Below are 21,610 nucleotides of genomic sequence, written 5' to 3'. Positions count from 1 at the left end.
CACTCCCCAAAGGACGGCCCTGTTTAGAATAATACTATATTTTTTTTAATGTTAGTGTGTATTTATAAACATTTCTCTTAGCTTTGTCTGCCATCTCGAATTTTCTCACCTATTTTCATTGCTTAATGGGATTGTCTACTCTTTGAAGGATATAGGCGATTCTGCGATTTAGTATTTGTGCAAAAGTACAAAAAGTAGGAGGCATCCCTATGCTTCCCTATGATGCTTACAATGCCGCCTATGGAGCCACCTCAGGTTGTTTTTTTTTGTACAACACATTAAGTCAGCGAAGATAATGACCACTTTTTTCACACTGTCCATCTGATTAAAGGATTTAAAATACATCAGACTAAATTGAGTGCATCGTTAACAAGATTATTTTCAAAGCCTCACCACCCTCTTTGTCTTACATTGTCGGCAGGCTCTAAATTCTCTGATAAGATTCAAACAAATCACAATGAAATTTGTGTCTTCATGTCATGCTTTATTTTGCAGCTTTGCTGGATCGGCAGTCCTGGCAGATTTATTAAGGAATGGCAGTGTACCATTTAAAGAGCCTGCAGACACCTTTGTTTCCCTCTGTGTCAGTTCTTTCCAAATGGAATAGAAGAAAAGCCCACTCTGCAGTCTCTTGCTTTACTATGGCAGGAGTTCAGATCCCTGTCAGGACGATGAAGGACTGTTCCAAGTCTGAAAGTCCACTTCTGGCTTGGGCATTGACACATTTGTGAAACAAGCAGCTTTAAGCCCACATAAAAGAAGAAATTAGCCAAAGCTCTGTGGGAAAACACTTTCAAAAAGACTTCCAATGGAAGGCCAATTAATTAGGGTGGGTTTTTATGAGCAGTTTCTTGCACACTGACCTTCTTATAGAAAATGCTCAGGGAACTTGCATTGATAATATGAGCCAATGATTTTTAGTCTTTCCTATTCTTTGATAGAGTTTTGAGGTGGTAAGAGTGACTGTTAAACACTCAAAAAAGGGCATACATTTAAGATGTATGTATCTGAGTTGCTAATAAAATTCCAGTTCATTTGGATTATGCCGTTTTAACATAAACAAACAGTTAAACTTAATGTGATGCATATTTGTTAGTCATACATACATTTACAAAGATTGGTCTGCACTCTAATAATGTTTTATTTGAGTTAAAGCAGGAAGAAAACTGAGAACCTGAGAATGCAGTGAATACATTGTTTTATCAATCAATCAATGTTTATTTATAGAGCACATTTAAACACAACCGAGGTTGACCAAAGTGCTTTACAATAAATAAAAACACAATGCAAATACAGGGAAAACAACACCGGCCCAAGGATTGATCCTTGCGGAACACCACAACCGAGAGGAATGTATGTAGATGAGTAATGCCCCAATCGAACACCTATTTGACAAATAAGAATGAAACCACTGTAAGACTCCAGACATGACAGAAGAATGTTGTGGTCAACTAAATCAAATGCAGCACTTCGATCTAAGACTTCCAGAGCCATGGGTTTCCCTGAATTTGTCGTGAGAAGTATGTAATTTATGAGTATTAAATACACAATGACCAGGTTTATATAATTGTCACCAACAAATGCAATTTTATTTAATCTCATACATTTTGTCTAACTGCATATTGCTTGTTCCATAGTTATTATAAACATGTTTATACTTTTTAATACTTTTTCGTTGTTTTCACAATGAACATATTTGTTGTTTCAAAGCAATTTGAAAAAAAAGCATTTTGAAAATGATTGTTTTAAGTAAAATAAAATATGCAAATAGTTAATAAACTTTTTTGAGTGCAATAATCATATCATTATCTTTTTTTTTTATCTGTTTCATACTGTATGTACTATATGGCTGACAAAAATGCATCACATTTTAAGAACAGGTTTATTAATTTGTTCATGTTAAAGCTGTGTAATTCAAATAAATTAACATTTATATATCAAATACATAAATCATTATTTAGGCCTTATATTTCACAATATTACGGTTTTATGTATTTTTGATCACATAAATGCAGCCTTGGTGAGCATAAGGACCTTTTAAACCTTAAAAAAAAATCATACCAACCAATTTATGCAATTCAATTTGTAAGCAATTTAAATACATAAATCTTAAATCTAGACTTAAACATATTTATTAGAGTGTAGCTGCGCTCTTTTTGCATCTATCTCTGTACTTCTCTCAAATGCTACGTCTCAGCCAACCCACATCAGCATTAACAAAAACGCTGCCACATTGCCACAAGTGCCCCCCTCAGCGTTCAACCACACACCCCGCAGCCCAGTCTGAAAAGAGAGACTTTCCCACGACGGACAGCTGTGTTCTCCTGTACAATGCTGCGTGTGTGTATGAAGTGGCCTCTGGCTCTCTCTCTCAGCTGGATCAGACCTGCGATGATGAATGAGGCATGTAATATCACCACACTCGCTGGTATTTCACGAACAAGGCAGTGTCCGCATTCCCGTGCCAAGCAGATCTCCTTTTTACACAAACACATGCTTTCCGTGCTTGCACAAAGACTCATGGGAGAAATCTCGTGTTGACACCATAGAGCGTTCGCACACAAAAAGGTGCGTTTTTTTTTAGGCTTTTAATTGTGACTGATAAGTTATTTCCCACCGGGCCCCTTCCCGCATCAGCAGCTCGAACAAAAAGACGAGGCAATTGAGAGATGTAAAGTGAGTCGAGTAAGAGTTTCGTGGATGAATAGGCCAAGTCTAATTCCTGCCATTAGCTACACTTACTTGTCTTACAAGCTGCTTTTTTCCGCACGCTGTCAGCCGGCTGTGCGGTCTCAGTGTAAGTGGTACGGTTGGTATATAACACCTACAGCCACAGGCACGGGTGGGAGGCACTGGCCTCACGGAATGCGGCTCACTTTACCCCGCTGCTCCGAGTTCTTGCTGGATCATAATGTTTATGATTGTGACATGAGAACGAAACTCCCTGTGAGAAACATGCTTTGTCAAAGTGGCATTATGAAACACATTGTTCTGGCTTTGAAATCAGATTTGATGAGGCATGTCAAAGCTATTACACGCACACCTGACCATACATCTATTGAATAATATAACAACTACATTAAATTGCTACAAACTGTTAAATTGGTTTGCAGTATTACAATTCTGCTTGCTGTTAGTCTGCTTACATAGTTTCATTATTCAGTTTCAAATATAAATATAAAAACATATGAAAATTTACATTTACATGAACTGTTCTCTATTTTAATATATTTTGAAATATAATTTATTCCTGTGATAGCAAAGTTGTATTTTAGTCTACGTCTCTTACAGCACTCTCTTTGTCCATCACAAAATATAATAATTTGATCTTAAATCAATCATATTAATGTATTACTTATTTGGTAGGTATCTGCCTTACATCAGGGTCCTGTTGGCCTTGATTTAGCAATTATGACCCCCTGATTATTATCCTGTACATAAACTGGTTTATGCTTGTATGCACACATTAATATATGAATAATGTTAAAGCTTTAAGTAGAAGCAGCAAAGTACAACAGGTCTCTATAGCTTAAAAACCCAGTCAGCTCTGCTTATTCATATAATTGAGCTAAATTCTGGGAAATGACCCAGCTTTAACCCAGCGGCCCTGTTGCGTGTTGTTAAGGAACAGCTGTAGTGTAAAGAGACACACATCTCTCAGATCCAGCCCTCTGCACCTGTTATCTGGGGGCAGGCGAGCATGCTGTGAGCATATGCTGTGAGAGAGGCACCAGTGACCTCACTGGTATAAGTAACTAGTATAGAGTTGCCCATCTCAGTGCTGTTAGCTTTGTTTATCTCTCTTCATGTATTTTCTCTCCTCTATTACTTCCACCTCTCATTCGGTTTGTGATGCATGTACGGAAAAATCTATTTAAGATGTAATAAAACAGACGATGAACACTATTAACAGCAATTATTATATGATGCAATCAAACTTATAGCAAAATGTGGTAGTTCTGTATGTTGTTTCAGGGCTGGCATCATCTGAGGTCCTCTGAGGGGGTCCTCTGAGGGGTTGGCATCAGTAATCAGTAATCAGTAATCAGTGAGTGTTGCTGGAAACCCTAATAATATATAATATAAACTGCTTAAATCACCATGATTCAAACAGATTTGTTGAATAGATAGAGTTTTTGGTGTCGGTCTCCCTGTGTGTCAAACCCAGCAGATGTCCTATTTTATTTTTTTATTTTTTTTATTTTTTTTAGATAAACTTGGCTAAAGTCTGTTGAGTTAACCCTGTTCTGTTTGCAGTCCATGTGACATTTATTAATATAAAAAAACATACTTAATATTGAAATATAAGGTTGATGCTTCAAGACTTGTCACCAAGACTTGTCACAAAAAAAAAAATCTGAAAGAGAAAAATGTCAGAGAACTCAATGTATAAAACATGATTAAATTCAGTGATTTTTTTCTTTTCTCTGATTGATTTAATGATTTGTCTTTAATAATATATTATTATTATTATTGTCATTGTCATTATAAAGAAACAAATGAAATGATTAAAATGGTTACATATTACATTTTACATGTTTTAATAATGATATAAACTATAATAATAATAATAATAATAATAATAATTAATAACATGTATATTTTTTAATAATAGTAATATTAATAATAATTGTTGGTATTGTTATTATAATTATTATAAATATTTCAGTAACATTTAAATATAAAAATAATATAAAAGTGTGATTAATATTATTATATAAAATAGATAATTTTTAAAAATGTATTTACACATACCTCATCAGGATCTTTGTGACTCCAAACAAAGGCAGTAAATTCCATCTGATCATAACCTGAGGGTTCAAATCATCAGCAGATTTTGATCTGTCTTTCTTTCTCTGTCTCTGTTTCTCTCAGAGGATCTGGATGACCTGCGAATGGAGGGGGTCACAGGCCTGTTGCCGTCTGGCAGTAAGTTCAGCCAGGGCCGCAGCTCCTACTGTTCAGAGCCCCAGGCCAAAGTCACTCTCAACATCTGCTCAAGGTGTGCAAGGTAAATATTTACACAGCTCAATATTTACCAACAGCTCTCTACTCAATGACTTCACCACACCAGTAAAGCTGCCCCTCAACCTGTGAGCGTCGCCACCTCTGCAAACCTCCATTTAACAAGTCAAGGGTAAACACAATGTGAAAAATGTCATCATCGGGTCCGCACTAGAATGCACTGTCATATATCTTAGTCAAGTCACAAGTCATGTATCCTGACCTCTGTTTGCTGAGAGGCCACAACCGAACCCCTTTCAGCCGGATATGAGGGCCACACGCAGCATTCCAGCAATCTAGAGTCAAAGCTCTGAGAGCTAAAGGTGAATGAGTACAAGCTGAGGTAATGCACAACGTTCATCTTACTGAGGCGACTATGACGTGTGCAGTCATCTTAAATCTACGCATCTGGGTGTTTCTTCAACTATGGGAACTTTTGGCCCTTTGAATTGTTAGCAAATGAACTTAACTCTCTTAAAACACACTTTTCATGCTCTCACTACTTAAATTAATTTGTCCATGAACACTGATTAACTGTGACTATTTTCTGTAAGTCATGACCTTTTCCACCACTCTGTCATTTACAAAACATTTTAATTAGCATTCTGTTTCAGAAATAATAATTGTGGAATGGACATTGTTTTATATATATATACTGTATATATATATATATAAAATGGTTGACTCCTTTGTCTTAAGATAAATTTAACAGCTACAATGTTATGCATTCTAAATACACAGTTAAATATTTTCTCACTTTTTGCATAATTTGACACCTTGACTGGAAATAGAAATAATAAATAAAAATATAATAAAAATATATTCTATTTAAATAACATGTTTAGCATATTTGTTTTACACATTGTGTCTTATTATTCATAAATTTTAATTTTAATTTAGAAGAAATGTTTTAATATATGTACAGTTTTATTTATTCCTATGATGACATAGATGAATTTTCTGCAGCCATTATTCCAATCATTAGTGACACATGATTTAATGCATCCTTGCTGAATAAAATAAAATACAATTTGAATGTTTGAACGTTTGAATGTTAGTGTATATAAATAATTTTCACACATTTAAAAATTTAAATGGTGTTTATTTCTCTTTGTTTAGATATTCATATTTTAAACATCAAGCGTAGCGTTAGTTCTGGCAGGTCACGTTAGTCACGTTTTAATTTTTAGATTAAAAATTACCCCAGGATATTAAAGTGTCAAAAGTTGAAGAAACACCCATCTATGGATGAGAGAAAGCATACATATCTTAAAAGCATTCTAGAAAACAGATAATCTTCATTATCACTGGTTTTCTGTTTTTATTTCCTGGTGTGTAGTTTGTGGCTGGGCAGTATGCTCACATTTCACACTGTTGGCTGTGATAGGGTGCCTCAGCGCTCTTGTCCGATGCCAGGCTCTGATATGAAACAATCTGTTGGGTTCAATGGCTGCATGCTCCTACATCCCCCCACATTTGTTTTGTTTGGCTCTTTCTTTTTTGCTTTTCATTTCTGCCCCATATCAGATTCACTACAGATACTTTAGGCATTCTTCAAAGTATCTGTGAATCACACTTTTATCACACAGTCACTGTTTGTTTGTGCACTGTTTATCACATTGATGTGGATGCTCATTTGTTTATATCACAGATTAAAAGCACAGGATTGTGGATACGTCCCATCCTGGTTACATATTTGAATCAGAGCTTGGGTTTCTTGCATAGATCTTTTTTTGTCAGTGATGTCCGTTTCATGAACACAGCATTCTTTTGAATCTGAAAACCTGAAGAGTTCATCTGTATAATTCATTCATGAATCGGATTGAATCAGTCCGAGTGATTCTCTAACTGATCCTATAAGTGTCAGTTTGTACATCTGGAAGCTCTTCATATACAGTAGACTTGCCAAACAGCAGCAGCTATATAGTGTGAGGAAGCTGATGTCGATCTCTCTCTCACTCTCTCTCTCTCTCTCTCTGTTTTCTTCTCTGTTTCTTTGCCTGGGCATGTGGCTACTTGGAAGACCCAGGCAGCATTCTTCACATTTTCTAAGGCTCAGACTTAGGAATCCTTTTATCTGGACATTTGTTATCTCAAGTGGTCAATGAGTGAAGAACATAGTACTTTACAGCAGTCCGGAAAGTCTGGATGTTAGACACCGTTAAAACATGTAATATTATACTTAAGCCCGTCAAGTTCATTCAGTGGATTCACTGATTTATTGGTGATGTCTATATGGGCAATAATCTGAATGCCAATTTTATTCTAAAGTAAGAAAATTCTAAGAAATACACTACCATTTAAAACAATTTTTTTTTTTAAAAGTCTCTTATGTTCACCAAGGCAGCATTTGTTTAAATACAGTATTTATTTTATACAGTTTTATTCTAAAGTAAGAAAATTCTAAGAAATACACTACCATTTAAAACAATTTTTTTTTTAAAAGTCTCTTATGTTCACCAAGGCAGCATTTGTTTAAATACAGTATTTATTTTATACAATAAAAACAGTATTGTGAAAATTGTAAAATAAAATTTTCTGTTTTAATTTGTTTAAAATATATATCTGTGAATTCTAGGGCTGCCCCCTAATAGTCGACTAATCGTTAGTTGACTAGAAGAGGCTTGGTTGACCAAAATTTTATTAGTCGCAGAAAAAAAAATCCACAGGCAAAGTCGCGCAGTCTGTCGGGCACGACATCCCAAACACTTGCCTATCAATCATCTACCTCAAATATGGCTTATCATCTTTAATGTCAATTCAGGTGTCTGTGTGGAGTGTGGAAGCTGAACAGTAGCGCACTCACTGCAACACAGATGGAAGCGCCGGTGCGATTACTTACTCCTAAAATACTCCGTCATCTTTCTACGTTTATTTGTGCACTCACAACAATAACAACAAAACATTGCACTTTTGTAAAATAATGACAACAAACATGATGCGCTTTCTGCCGTCTCTATCTCTGTGAACTTGAGCTCGGGCTCCGTGTATATATCTTTGCCTTACAGACATTAAAAATATATCTATAGGGGTGAAATGTCTACTTTCAAATGAACCAATTCAAATGGAAAACAAATATTCTTCGATTATGTAATCCGAATGAAACATGCATACAGGCGCATCCACTACTGCGGAGATGACGAGTCAGTGTTGCCGACTTCATCACCTGACTTAAGCCGAAAACAAAGAAAGCACTAGTTTATCAAATTATTAAAATGTTAATGCAGTCTCCTTACTGTTTTTCCCTGACACATTCATAATCATTACTTCTGCTCGTGCGCTGTGGCAAGCTTTATGTGTGTGCTTGAGCGCTTATTAGGCTATGTAGGCAATTACAATTAAATTAAAATGGTTTATTAATAAACGTGCAAATAGTCGACTAATTCATAAAATGAATGACTACTAGTCGACCAGAAAACTCCTTAGTCGAGGGCAGCCCTAATTCAAAGCTGAATTTTCAGCAGATATTACCCTGGGATCTCTCAATAAAGTGATATTTATTCCTTATCTGCCCGTGTCTGTCCTCTTCATGTGATGGATGAGGTGGTAGACTACAGCCACACATGCTTAGGAAACAGCTCATCTTGAAGTAGCACAATCACTCTCCGATTTCATCTGATCCTTAAATTGGCAACAGATATGACACTTTTATAGTACGTATAGGGTACATGAATGAAAAAGTGCATCCATTGCAGGACGTGAGTGGATACTATAAAATGCAATATGTTATAATTGTTTATAAAGCACAGAGTAGCCTTTTAAAGCAAACCTGCCAAAAGCATCCGAGATCCGACCCCTCTCTGCTATTATGGGGGGACTGACCCGATCAAGCACAGCTGTGTGAGTCATGCACCATCATTATTTTAATTATTCATTCCAAAAATGATGCTGTATGAAAAGGAACTGCCTCAGATGGTGGACTAGGCCAGATCTGTTTTTTCTGTACTTCTGTACGTATGAGAGAGAATGAGGGAGAAAGTTGTTGGTGGATTTGATATATGGATAGACGGAGAGAAAAATAAAGTCGCAGAAGCTGCAGTGAAACAGCAAGGCAGGTAAAGCGGTAAAAAGAGAAGGAGTTGTTTTCTTTTGTGATGATCATGCTTATTAGCTGCCCTGATTGCTTACAGGAAAAGGCACGCAATGGCAACGCCGAGAAATGTGAAATGAATCAAGCCTGTCATTTGCTAAGTACAGCATTTGGTGATTTACAGTTCTGAAGTGAAACCGCTCCAAAATAACAGTTTGCGAATACGGCATTGTTGAAGAATAAGGTATGACAATTACACTGCTGTAGGTCTTCATTTTCCACTCTAGGAAATTTGTGAGACTGGAACGTTTTAATAGGATGCGCCTACTTAAATCACCTGGTATGATCCTGGCCACACAAAATATATATACAGTATATACTGTATATTTTTAAGCATACTGATTTTCCCTGCCTTAAAGGAATATAGTTCACTCAAATATAAAGGTTTGCTGAACATTTACTCCAAGATGTAGATTAGTTGTTTCCTCATCAGAACAGATTTGGAGAAATGTAGCTATACAACACTTGCTCACCAGTAGAGTGAATGGGTGCCGTCAAAATGAGAGTCCAAACAGCTGATAAAAACATAACAATAATCCACAAGTAATCCACACAACTCCAGTTCATCAGTAAACATCTTGTGAAGCAAAAAGCTGTGTGTTTGTAAAAAAACGAATACATCATTAAGGCATTTTAAATTTAAACAGTCACGTCTGGCCAAAATACCAGTCCATAATCCAAACGCATCCTCCAGTGAAAAAAAAAATAATTTCCTGTTGTCCTTTCACATCAAATCCACCATATTTGTTTTTGTTTTGGACTGTTTTTGCTTGGAAATGGTGCTTTTTTCTGTGCATATTTCTCTACTGATTCAGACGAAATTACCTTTTCACTGGAGAAAGCAATATTATGGATAGAGCAGTGGTTTGAAGTTAAAGTTATGTATTTTATTTCAATAAAAACATACAGCTTTTTGCTTCACAAAGCATTAACTGATGGACTGGAGTCATGTGGATTACCGTGATGCTTTTATCAGCTATTCGACTCATTCAGCTGTTCGGCACACATTTACTGCAGAGGATCCATTGGTGAGCAAGTGATATAATGCTAACTTTCCATACATATGTTCTGGTTAAGAAACAAACTCATCTCTATCTTGGATGGTCTGAGAATGACTATATTTTGACTAAATTTTTATTTTTGTGTGAAGTATTCCTTTTAGGATCATGGTAGTATATATAGTAAGATGGCCATAAAGAGATAATTCACCTGAAAATGACAACTTTGTTGCCTTTCTTTCTTTCCTACACCACAAAAGGAGATGTTAGACATTTTGTTCATGCTATCAAGCTCTGAAAAATTACAAAAAAAGGCCCATTAAAAATATTGGCTTTTGACATTGAGTAAATGATGAGCATATTTTTGGATGAACTGTTCCTTTAAGATCAAGCTTTAGACAAGCTCCTAATCCCAGCATCCTCTGAGATAGGACATCATAAATTATGGGTGTTTGAGACAGCTGCACAGTTTGGCGATTAGTAGATTGCTGTCAGCTCTTAAGCGTTCCCCTATGTTACACTCTGTCTACATTCCAGCCTGCCCATATCCTCATCCTCCCCGATAGTGATAAGACAAATAGACTGCTTTGGCACGGTCTCATCACCTTTTATGAATAGAGACTCACTGTCTCCACTTGTTCTCATCCAGCAAAGACACTGGGTAAAAATAGAGATTTTATTTGATACTGATCCATTACACAGAGTTCTTTCATAGCCTCAGCAGAGAGTTTACTCTGAAAGGAGAACATGATAGTATTTTCACTGTTATCTTCCACAGCTATCATAACTGTGGGGAGAAATGCAAGCCACTTATTTGAAATTAAAACCTTTTATGCTCAATTTTTGTATTTTTTAGGCTTCAAGGGGACAGTCTAACTGCAAGGCCTGAAGAGGAACCAGCACCCCATGTCCCAGAGCAAGCTGTGCCAGAAATACCTTGTAAGTACCTACAGTCATCACTTAAATTAATGAGGCATGGGACAGCATGGGACAGCATTTATGTATGGGATATATAGTCACACAAAAGGCCAATTATATATATATATACAAAGTTTGGAATATTAAATTTTGTTTAGTTTTTCACCCAAGCTGCATTTAAATAATATAAACTTTAAAAATGTAGAACTGTTTTAGTATTTTAATATAATATAATCCTAAAAATGTTAGAATTCTTTGATGAATAGAATGAGGGGCGTAACATTTCCGTCTCATGCTTGAGGTATTCGGCCAATCACAACGCATCGGATAGCTGGCCAATCACAGCACGCCTCGCTTTTTCAGACTGATGTGCTTTGTAAAAATCGACGCGTTTCAAAAAGGCGGGGCATAGAGGAGAAACAATAATGTACAGTAAGTGGAAAATAATGTGTTTTTTTAACTTTAAACCGCATAAACACATTTCATTACACCAAATACACAAAATAATGTTCTTTTTAGCAGCATCATATGACCCCTTTAAATGAATACCATTTATTTGAAATGTAAATCTTTTGTAACATAATACTTTACTTTTTATCAATTTATTGCAGCCTGCATAATAAAAGTATTAAAAACATTTTCTAACTCTTACTAACCCCAAACTTGTGGATGGTAATGTGGTTTCCACAAAAAATATTAGAATGCACAACTGTTTTCAACAAGAAATCATAAGGAAAAAAGTTATTTTAATTTGTAATAATATATCTGTATATATTGCTATATTGCTGTATTTTGGGCTAAATAAATGTAGCCTGAGACTTCTTCTAAAAACATTCAGAAACCTTAATTTAATTTTATTAACCCTATGCATAATGTATATCTTTTTTTTATTGAGTGCAAGAAGCCAAACTTTTTTCATGCAAACAAACAAATAAATAAATATTACATTATACATTTTTAAATTATTTAAATGTTTTTTTCTTTGCATTTTTTCCTTGCATCTTTTAATATATTTATTTATCATTTAGCTTGTAAGTACTACTTGGAGTGTTTACTTGCCTTCAGTAAGTGAGAATGTTTTATTACATTAGTTTATTATTTTTTGCTTTTGTATTAGTGGCAGTTTCTAGCTTCAAAGAAAAATATTTTTTCTAACATCTTTGTGGCAATAGTTTTTATGGATCCAAAATCATCTTGAGTTTGCATTATTTTTTTAATAATTCAATGGCCTGTCACACAAATATATATATATATATATATATATATATATATATATATATATATATATATATATACTTTTTAAAATTAAATTAACTTTATTCATACATTCATTTATTTGTTCATTTATTTGTTTTGATATTAATCATTTATTTATTTATATTTACTTTTTAAAATGATACTCAGTAAAGAACTTTATTGGGCCCCTCTCGACACACATCGAGAGTACCTCCCAAGTAGGTCCATAGACATCCCATCCTGCTCTTGTCTCCTTAAATCACATATCATATCGAGAAAGAGCAGATTTATGTATCATGTTATGGAATCTGCTGAAAGGGGCAGCCTGTTAAAAATTTGTCTTTTAGTTCGAGATTCACTCACGCTTACTTTGGAAATTTAATCTATCCATTGTCTCTTGAGGGGCCCTTTGGTGCCGAGTGTGGGAGCGTATTGTGAGTGTGTGTGTGGTAAAGGCTTTATTGTGTTTTTTGCTTCTGGATCAGGTCCATTACCCGCGGTGACAGAAATCCTCACAGCAGCAGAAGATCTGCAGATGGTCTCTCAGGTGACAGGGCCGGTAGGTGATCCTCACCCAGCAAAACTGTTCATTATATCACTTTCCCCAAGTCATTAATATCTACAGCATCATCTCCATTGTGAACGCTGTCAGAGGGACAGTTAAAACTGCTTACATCGTTCTCCAGGGAGGACCGGCCCCAGCGTGATTTGTCAAGCTAGAGGGGACGCTCACCTAGCCAAACCATGAATAAGAGCTTATCATGTGAAAAAGGTACATTGTGTTTGATTAAAGAGCTATTAAAAAGGTGCAGGGTTTGGATGAACACAGTCTTGGCTGTGTACCTGGTGAGAAAGCACACAACACTTGCGCCCTTCTCGCAGAGTATCGTGTTGTTGATGGAAAAGTGTTCGTTTACATTCGAGAGAGAGGTCAATGAGGACACCGGTGTTGTAGAAATCCCCCATTCCATCAAATCTGTCAGCAACAGCCACCAGAGACCAGAACAGACTTCCAACACAGAACACAAGAACAGGAGTCTGGAGCCATTCACACAAAACACGTTCTCGAGTTCAAAGACAGCTGAACAGAACACAAGGGTTGAGTCTGTCTATCTGTCTGTTCATCTAACCATCTGTCTGTATGTCGTTCTTTCTGTCTATCCATCCATCCATCCATCCATCCACCTATCTACCTATGTTTCTGTCTGTCTGTCTGTCTGTTGTTATATTGATCTTTCAGTCTATCTGTCTGTCGTTCTACCTTTCATACTATTGTTCTGTCTATTGTTGTGTCTAAACTCTAGGGTTTTTTGTTGATAAGCCAACAACTTTCTAATTAAAATTAGCAAATTTCTTCCAGAAAAGTATTCTTACATTTAAATTTGTATTACAATTCTGTATCCTGTTTGCAACCTGAGTTAAAATTCAAATTGGAGATTTCAAATTGGAATTGGAATTTAAAAGGTATTCTCAATTCAGTTCTGACAGGCACACAACCAGGTATTTACAATTTTTACAATCACTAGAAGGCATTTTTCAATACTTAGGTCACTTTTTCAAAATATTCACGCAGTTCTCATAACCAAATTCAGCTTTGAATATCAATACATTTCACATCCAAAATGCACTAAAACTACCACTTCATATTTGCCTTAAATCAACTCATTCTTTCTTACTATATCACATATTGCTAACCAACCAACATACTTTGTCACTCATAAGACAGTGATCTAAAAACACTAAAAATATAGGTATTATTATACAGTATTTCGTCTGTAAAAGTTATTTACAAAACAAGGGCAATTCTCAACTGTTTAGAATTTACTGCAGTGTATGTTACATGATCCATGTTTACATTACTGTACAATAAGGTTCCTAAGTTGTCCCCATTTGTATAGATGCTAAAACAGTAAAGTTTGGTCACGGCTGTGCATTGGCCTTCCTGATATTTCCCATAGCACGGCCCATTTATAACATAGAAAAATGCAGTTGTTCTTGACACAGATGATGTCTATTTCATTATATATTATTGCAGGAAGAAAAATCATTTTGTTCCACATTTCAGATTCTAATCTGCAGTGTGAATTTACCTCCATATCTGATTATAGAAGTGGGGTCTGGGGTGGGAAAATCTGGGATTCAAAGTCTAATTTAAATCCCAAAACATTTGAGCATTTAAAAAAAAATTGAAACAAAGAAACAAGGATGCCAGCTCAAGTGAAAACACATTAAAGCAAAAGGGGGAGAAATCAAATTCTAAGAAATTCCAAAATTCATGTTCATTTTCATTCATTTCACTAAAACATGGTATACCGTTTAGCCCACATAGACTGCTGTTGTGCTCACTGTGTGAAGAGTTTGGAAAAGTGACAAAATTGTTTAGAAATGGGTCCTAGTGATTGTAAAAAAAAAAAAACTTAAAAAGTACTCTACAACTGGACTGATGGCTGTGTTCTTGTCATCTAGGAATGCAGCCATAGAAAAACAATTAAAAACCATTCAGACCTATGTGAACAACCCAACTCCTTGCATTCAGAGTCTGACATCTCATGGGAATTTAACTGTATACAGGTTTCTGTCACTACAGCAACCCCAAACTCCCTATAACCCATCATGAAGTGGTTATTTTTCTATCAGCAGCAGAACAGAGAGTGCAGCTGTAATTACAGAGGAAAAGTGTTGGAAAAATCTCTTTAGGAATCTTTTAGGAGTCGTGTGTGGATCTTATGGGCTGAGAGCTCCAGACAGAGTGGCAACATCAGACGTGTGAGGCTTCTTCTTCGCCGCCCAGTGGGGACACCCAAGGAGCTGTAACTACCCTGAGAAACCGTACCACAGAGTAAACAATGCCGCCTGGACACCGTATAGGGCCTCACATACACTTACGTCTGCTTTCTCATTCACACAGAAACATGCTCTTTACTTTGGCTTGCATTTTTAAGACCTATCTCTCTTTCTGAAAAGAGAGAGACAGAGAAAGTGTGAAAGGAGGCCCCATCGTCTATAGATTAAACCGTGCCAGTGAGCTAAGAGCGAGACGGCTAATGTTTCCCACATGGAGTGGCGTGTGTGAAAGGATCAGATCACCTACTGCTGCTTTTTCAAGCTTAATGTGGTTGTTTTCTGGTCAATTGCTTATTTTGGTCTCTATTTGAAAGGCAAATGCGATTTGTCTTAATAGCTTATTACTAACTGGTCCTCAGGGATTCTCTCGTCTTGCCGTCCAGAATGGCATGGAAAACAAACGTAATACTTTTATGAGCTGAGTCACTTCTTGGGACAACAATAGTCATGGGTGCTGTATCTGTGCTGATCTCCTCCTGGCTGTAAATCATGTTTTTAGCCTCATAAATGATGATCAAGATGGACAGAGCTGCTTATGGGCTCCAGGTTGCATAGAGCATCTTGGGAGACTTCAGTTTGCTTGTTGGCCTATGAACAACCTGTATTTTTTACATGCATTCTGCTGTTTTTTTTTTTTTACTGTTTCTTACTGGTTTTTGTAATCTGTTTATATTATGACCTTTATTTATTATTATTATTATGAACTTTAACTTATGTATTTTATTGTATAATATTAAATTACTGTGACGAGGGGCGGGGCTGAGAGCCGTGGGAACGGAGCGAGGCCGGTGGAGTAAATGCTAATGCACGACACCTGCACCACTCACCGGTCTCGAGTCCCACGGAGGAGCTCCGGAAGGATAAAAGGAGGAGTGACGACAGTGTTGGACAAGAGAGGACCAGACCTGGACTTTATTTTGTGTTTTGGTTCTGTTTGTGCGCGACAGTCGTCCACGAGGGGCTGTCGTGCTATTTTGTGTTTATTTTATTATTAAAGTTTTCTTTAAATGTTCGCTGGTTCCCGCCTACTTCTTCCCGTGACTACAAACTTTGTTACATTGGTGCCAAAACCCAGGAGGAAGGAGGGACATGCTGCCAGAGATGCCTTGCCGCTGTGGTGAAGCCACGGTGCCATCGAGCATGGCGGAGCAGTCTGCCGCCATGGAGGCTCGAGGCGGTGGGCTGGAGTGAGTTGCCAGGGGGGCGGACAAACTCGCTGCCGGCCATCTGGGCTGTGGAGGGACGGCTGCCGTCCGTCAGGGAGCGGAGGAGTCGCCGCCGTTCGCCTGAGGCCGGAACCTGCTGCCATCCACCATGATGGGGAGGAGCAGGGAACGGGGGACTCCTGCCACCTGCTCGAACCCGGAGGAGCCGTCGCTGTCGCCGTCCACCGGGCGGCGGAGGAGTGTCGGGCCGTCCACTGAGGGCTGTCCAGTGCCGCTGCCTGGCATCGCGTTAGAGTTTACCCAGCTGGTGGAGGGCCGAGCGGCAGTGTGTCTGGGAAACGGAACAAGATTTTTTTTTCCCCTCTCTCTCCTCTCTCGTCTCTGTCTCTCCTCATCCTTCCGTCTCCTTTTCTCTCGCCTCGTCTCTCTGTCCTTACCCCCAGGTACGCCACGGCCGCTGTGATCGGCTCCACCAGAGGGGGGAGGGGGGGAGTAGAGCGCAATCTCGTGAGTACCCCCCGGCCTGTGAGGGGCGATGGGGGTATGTGATGAGAGGGGCGGGGCTGAGAGCCATGGGAACGGAGCGATGCCGGTGGAGTAAATGCTAATGCACGACACCTGCGCCACTCATCGGTCTCGAGTCCCACGGAGGAGCTCCAGAAGGATAAAAGGAGGAGTGACGACAGTGATGGACGAGAGAGGACCAGGCCTGGACTTTATTTTGTGTTTTGGTTCTGTTTGTGCGCGACAGTCGTCCGCGAGAAGTTTTCTTTAAATGTTCGCTGGTTCCCGCCTCCTTCTTCCCGATCTACGAACTTTGTTACAATTACATTATATAATTTTATTTTAATATACTTATTCTTATAAGAAGCATTAAATATACCATATAACTGAGTACTTATTTACTGTTAAACCAAAATTCATAAATTAAATGGACCAATTAATTTAAATAGAAATATATTTTATATTATTTATATAAATAATTACAATTATAAAAACATTTTTTATGTTTTTATAATTGTATATAATGTATATTTTATTTTATTTTTAAGTTGGTAAAAAAAATACAAAATATAATTATGGTATGCCATTCAAATAATTACAATACCAATTATTATTTTTTGCCTTAGTGTGTGTGTGTGTGTGTGTGTTTTATATTATTATTGTCAATAACAGTGAATTAATGTGACAAATTGACATTTCACGATTAAGTAGTTACCCTGCAGAAAGTAGGAAGTCAGAAAAATGTCAGAAAATATTTTTGAACCAATTATTCATTCTATCTGTTGCGGAGCGAATGAGACGTGAGACGTGCGGATCCCTCTGCAAAGTTTTTATTTAAAGGTGTGGTCCTAAAACAGGCAAGGTTCTGACAATGGCAAACAGGTATATTGAGGGCAAGACAAAAGAGTAATCCAAAACGGGCGTGAGACTGTCGACAGCGAATGTTATCCAGAGGGCTTGACAAGAGGGGAAATCCAATAACACGAGCAATATTCCAGGCGAGGTGCAAACATAGTCCGAAACAGAAAGGCAAAGGGTTAATCCAAGATAAACAGGCAAGAATCAGGTAACACGGGAAAGCAGGCAAGACAAGACTATGACTAGGAACTAAGGACTAGAAACTAGGGCAGAAAACTGGCTCCGTAATGTGCTACCACTAGAAGAGCGATATACGCAAACAATACTCTGCAGTTTGAGAAGGATCTGAGTGAGTATAATATAGTGTGTGTGTGATTGGTTACAGCTGTGTGCAATCAGTGCAATGGATAATGGGAAATGTAGTCCGTGGTGACGTGTAACAGTCTGTGTAGTGAGAGAGTCAATATGATGGACGAGTGACCTCTGGTGGCGATCGGACGGAAGTCCATGGACAGGATTTGTAACGCTACCATTTGCCGGTCAATTTAAGCTATAATTCTGAAATTCTCTAATCAGGCTTTTTTAAAATTAAATAATCAGTTTTGTTTTCATAAAATGAGTATCAGATGGTATAATTTAATTGAACCTCTTGAGCCTGGCCTGGATGTTTCATTGTTAAACTGACTGAGAAGGAAGTATTCAATTTTTTTTCTGCATATGCTAATTATCTCCATGTCTGTATTGCTGAAAGATTTGTTTTTGTAGGGTTGGCAAATGTGGATGTGTTTTTCCCCCCCTATGGGCTTCACTTTTGTTGTGACAGCCTCCCACCTTGGCAGATCAGAAATATTTCAGCTTCAACCTTTTCTATTAATATTGGCCTGCTTCGTAATATAAGCCATCGCACGTTAATGGGTCTCTCTCATGTGGTTTCCGGTCTTGATTGTCTTAGTACTGGGGTGATATAAAAAAAAAACAGCCTTGAGGAGAGCAGTATTCAATTTTTTTCTGCATATGCTAATTATCTCCATGTCTGTATTGCTGAAAGATTTGTTTTTGTAGGGTTGGCAAATGTGGATGTGTTTTTCCCCCCCTATGGGCTTCACTTTTGTTGTGACAGCCTCCCACCTTGGCAGATCAGAAATATTTCAGCTTCAACCTTTTCTATTAATATTGGCCTGCTTCGTAATATAAGCCATCGCACGTTAATGGGTCTCTCTCATGTGGTTTCCGGTCTTGATTGTCTTAGTACTGGGGTGCCTTGAGGAGAGCTTGCTTTGACTGCGTGAGCTAAAATTGTAAAGTTTGGTCACGGCTGTGCATTGGCCTTCCTGATCTTTCTGATTAGGCCTGCTCATTTATAACATGGAAAAATTTAGTTGTTCTTGACACAGATGATGTCTACTTCATTGTACATTATTGCAGGAAGAAATATCATCCATTCCACATTTCAAGATTTGTTGTTTCAGTCCTCTACTGCAGTCTGAATTTACCTCCATGTCTGATTACACCTCTAATACACAGTGGGGTCCTAAAGTCTGAAAATATGGCATTCAAAGTCTAATTTAAGCCTGAAAATAAACATATTTTATCCTTTTAAAGAAAAAATTTAAACAAAGAAATCATTTTTTTCACTTAAAAAGCTTAACAGAAGTATTTTTTACTAGAGGTCATCAGACTATTGGACCCAACTGCACAAATTATGCAAAATATGCAAAAATAACAAGCAACTACAGGCCTCATTAAGTCCAACATGTGCAACTCTTTTGATTAAGGACCAGTTCTCACTATAAAGTAGTTGCTTTTTAGCATACATACTAGTAAATTGGCTGTTTATTAGTACTTATAAAGCACATATTAATGGCTTATTCTGCATTACTGTATTTTAGATCCCTTAATCCTACCCCATACCTAAAACAACTACTTTACTAACTATTAATAAGCAGCAAATTAGGAGTTTTAGAGACAAATGTTGTAGTTAGTTAATAGTGAGAATCCCCAAACTAAAGTATGCATTTTTATTATTTTTTTTGGATTAGACATCCTGGAACATGAAATCAGTGAAAAAATGAAGCAAACTTCTCAAATTGCACACAAATCTGATTCTCACAAAGCATTTCAGAAGTATGTCGTGTGCTCTTTTGTTTTTGGCCCCTGTCTTATCTATTACTATAGCTAGATATTTATTCTTAAGCAACAAAAAGTGCATTGGTTGGTTATTAATTGCTCACAAATGCACTTTTTGCAATCCTTTCTATCAGTATTTGAAGTACTTTTCTTAAACATTTACTTGAGCTTTTAGCAGGAAATGGATGATGTTTCATTAATTAGGTAAGTATGGAGATGCTCATTCTCTTGGCATCTTCTTTTGTAGTGATCTATAATGTATACCATCTGCTCTTACTTTAGGAAGAATCATAAGTTACTTATATTTTTACTTTTATTGACAGGTGATAATAAGGATCCTGTGTCAGTTGTCTGTAAAATGCTTTTAAGAACTCCACATTATGCAGTCAGAATTGATTCACTTTAAATTTGGACAAATAGAAGAAAATAGCATTGTATTATTGTTCCTCTTCAGGAACTCGAGCTGCGTCGAAAACGCTAGGGGAACGCCTTCTGTGACCCACGCTCTGAATCACATGTGAAATCAGTCCAATAGCTGAACGGGACGTCACGGCGGACGACGTCATGACCAGGAAGCTATAAAAGCACGTGCGGCGGAGCCAGCGTCAGCTTTCTGTCATTCAGCAAAGTGCTCTGTGTGTGTCAGTCATATTTATTTTTGTCTGTCTATTGTGAGAAAAAGTCTAATAAGCAGCTATGTCTAAGGCTCACGCTAAGACAAAGCATGCAAAGGGTGAGTGCAAGCCACGTTATAGGTTGTGTGTTCCTCCCTGCCCACGTTATATCACAAGTGGGGATACACACAGCCTGTGCGTGGTTTGCTTTAGGACTCTTGAGGGGGCCGGCTGCCCGCATTGCGAGCGCTTCACACTGCGTATGCTTCGCTCCCGGAGGGCTCTCTTTGAGGAGGGAGCCTTCGCCAGCATTCCTCGCGGTGCTGGCCCCACTTCCATCGAGTCGGAGCGGCGGCTGCATTAGTGGGGTTCGCAGTTGGATCTGGTGGAGGGAATGGAGACGGGCGAGTCCCTATCTCCTTCCTCACCCACCAGATCCAGTGCCTGATCTCTGGGTTCGGAAGCCCGTTCTGCGGCTACTTCTTCCCGGGGTGACGGCTCAACGCTTCTCCTGTCTTCCTCTGAGGAGGTTGACGTGGAGGACGTCGAAGAGCTTTCACCCCTCAATCGCCCCAATATGAGGAGCTAGTGGAAGTGCTTACTCGTGCCGTGGCCAAGCTAAAAATCGATTGGCCCACCGAGAAGCAGGCCGAGCTGCAGCGAAGCAAGCTTGATGAACGCTTCCTGCACGCGAGGCCGCCACCTCCATGCCGGAGCCTGCCGTTTTTCCCCGACCTCCACACCGAGGGCTGGATGCCATGGTACAGGCGTGGCCGAGGCTTCGCCTGTACGCCTTTCCCCCGATCGCTCTGCTCCCAGGAGTTCTGGAGAGAGTGCGCCAGGACGGAGTCCGTTTACTGTTAGTAGCCCCGTTCTGGCCGGGCCGAGTATGGTTCTCGGACCTGATTTCCCTTCTCGACGACTCTCCATGGGAAATTCCCGTCAGGAGGGACCTCCTCTCTCAGGCGTAGGGCACGATATTTCACCCCCGCCCGGAGCTGTGGAAGTTATGGCTATGGCCCCTGAGGGGGCACAACTAGTAGCTTCCGGTCTCTCAACTAAGGTTGTTGAGACCATCCTCCAATCCAGAGCTCCATCCACGAGGAAACTGTACGCTTGGAAGTGGAAACTTTTCACTTCCTGGTGTAGAGACCACCAGCTCGACCCAGCTAGCTGCCCAGTTGGTACAGTACTGGAGTTCCTGCAGGCCCGGTTTTCTACAGGGTTAACCCACTCCACCCTGAAGGTCTA

General features: G+C 38.5%; 1 protein-coding gene across 1 annotated transcript in view; it reads left to right on the top strand.

Moving 5' to 3' along the window:
* Positions 1 to 21,610, top strand: part of LOC107566197 (uncharacterized protein C8orf34 homolog) — a 119,788-nt gene that overhangs the window by 72,887 nt on the left and 25,291 nt on the right. The window contains exons 8-10 of the mRNA XM_016251571.1: positions 4,876 to 5,011; positions 10,949 to 11,031; positions 12,732 to 12,805. Coding sequence (XP_016107057.1) covers positions 4,876 to 5,011; positions 10,949 to 11,031; positions 12,732 to 12,805 — 293 coding nt within the window. The remainder of the gene's footprint in view (positions 1 to 4,875; positions 5,012 to 10,948; positions 11,032 to 12,731; positions 12,806 to 21,610) is intronic.

Source organism: Sinocyclocheilus grahami, unplaced genomic scaffold, assembly GCF_001515645.1.
Source record: "Sinocyclocheilus grahami isolate Dianchi unplaced genomic scaffold, SAMN03320097.WGS_v1.1 scaffold1055.1, whole genome shotgun sequence".
Taxonomy (NCBI): domain Eukaryota; kingdom Metazoa; phylum Chordata; class Actinopteri; order Cypriniformes; family Cyprinidae; genus Sinocyclocheilus; species Sinocyclocheilus grahami.
Note: the sequence above shows the minus strand (reverse complement) of the source record. Positions and strands in the feature narration are given on the sequence as shown.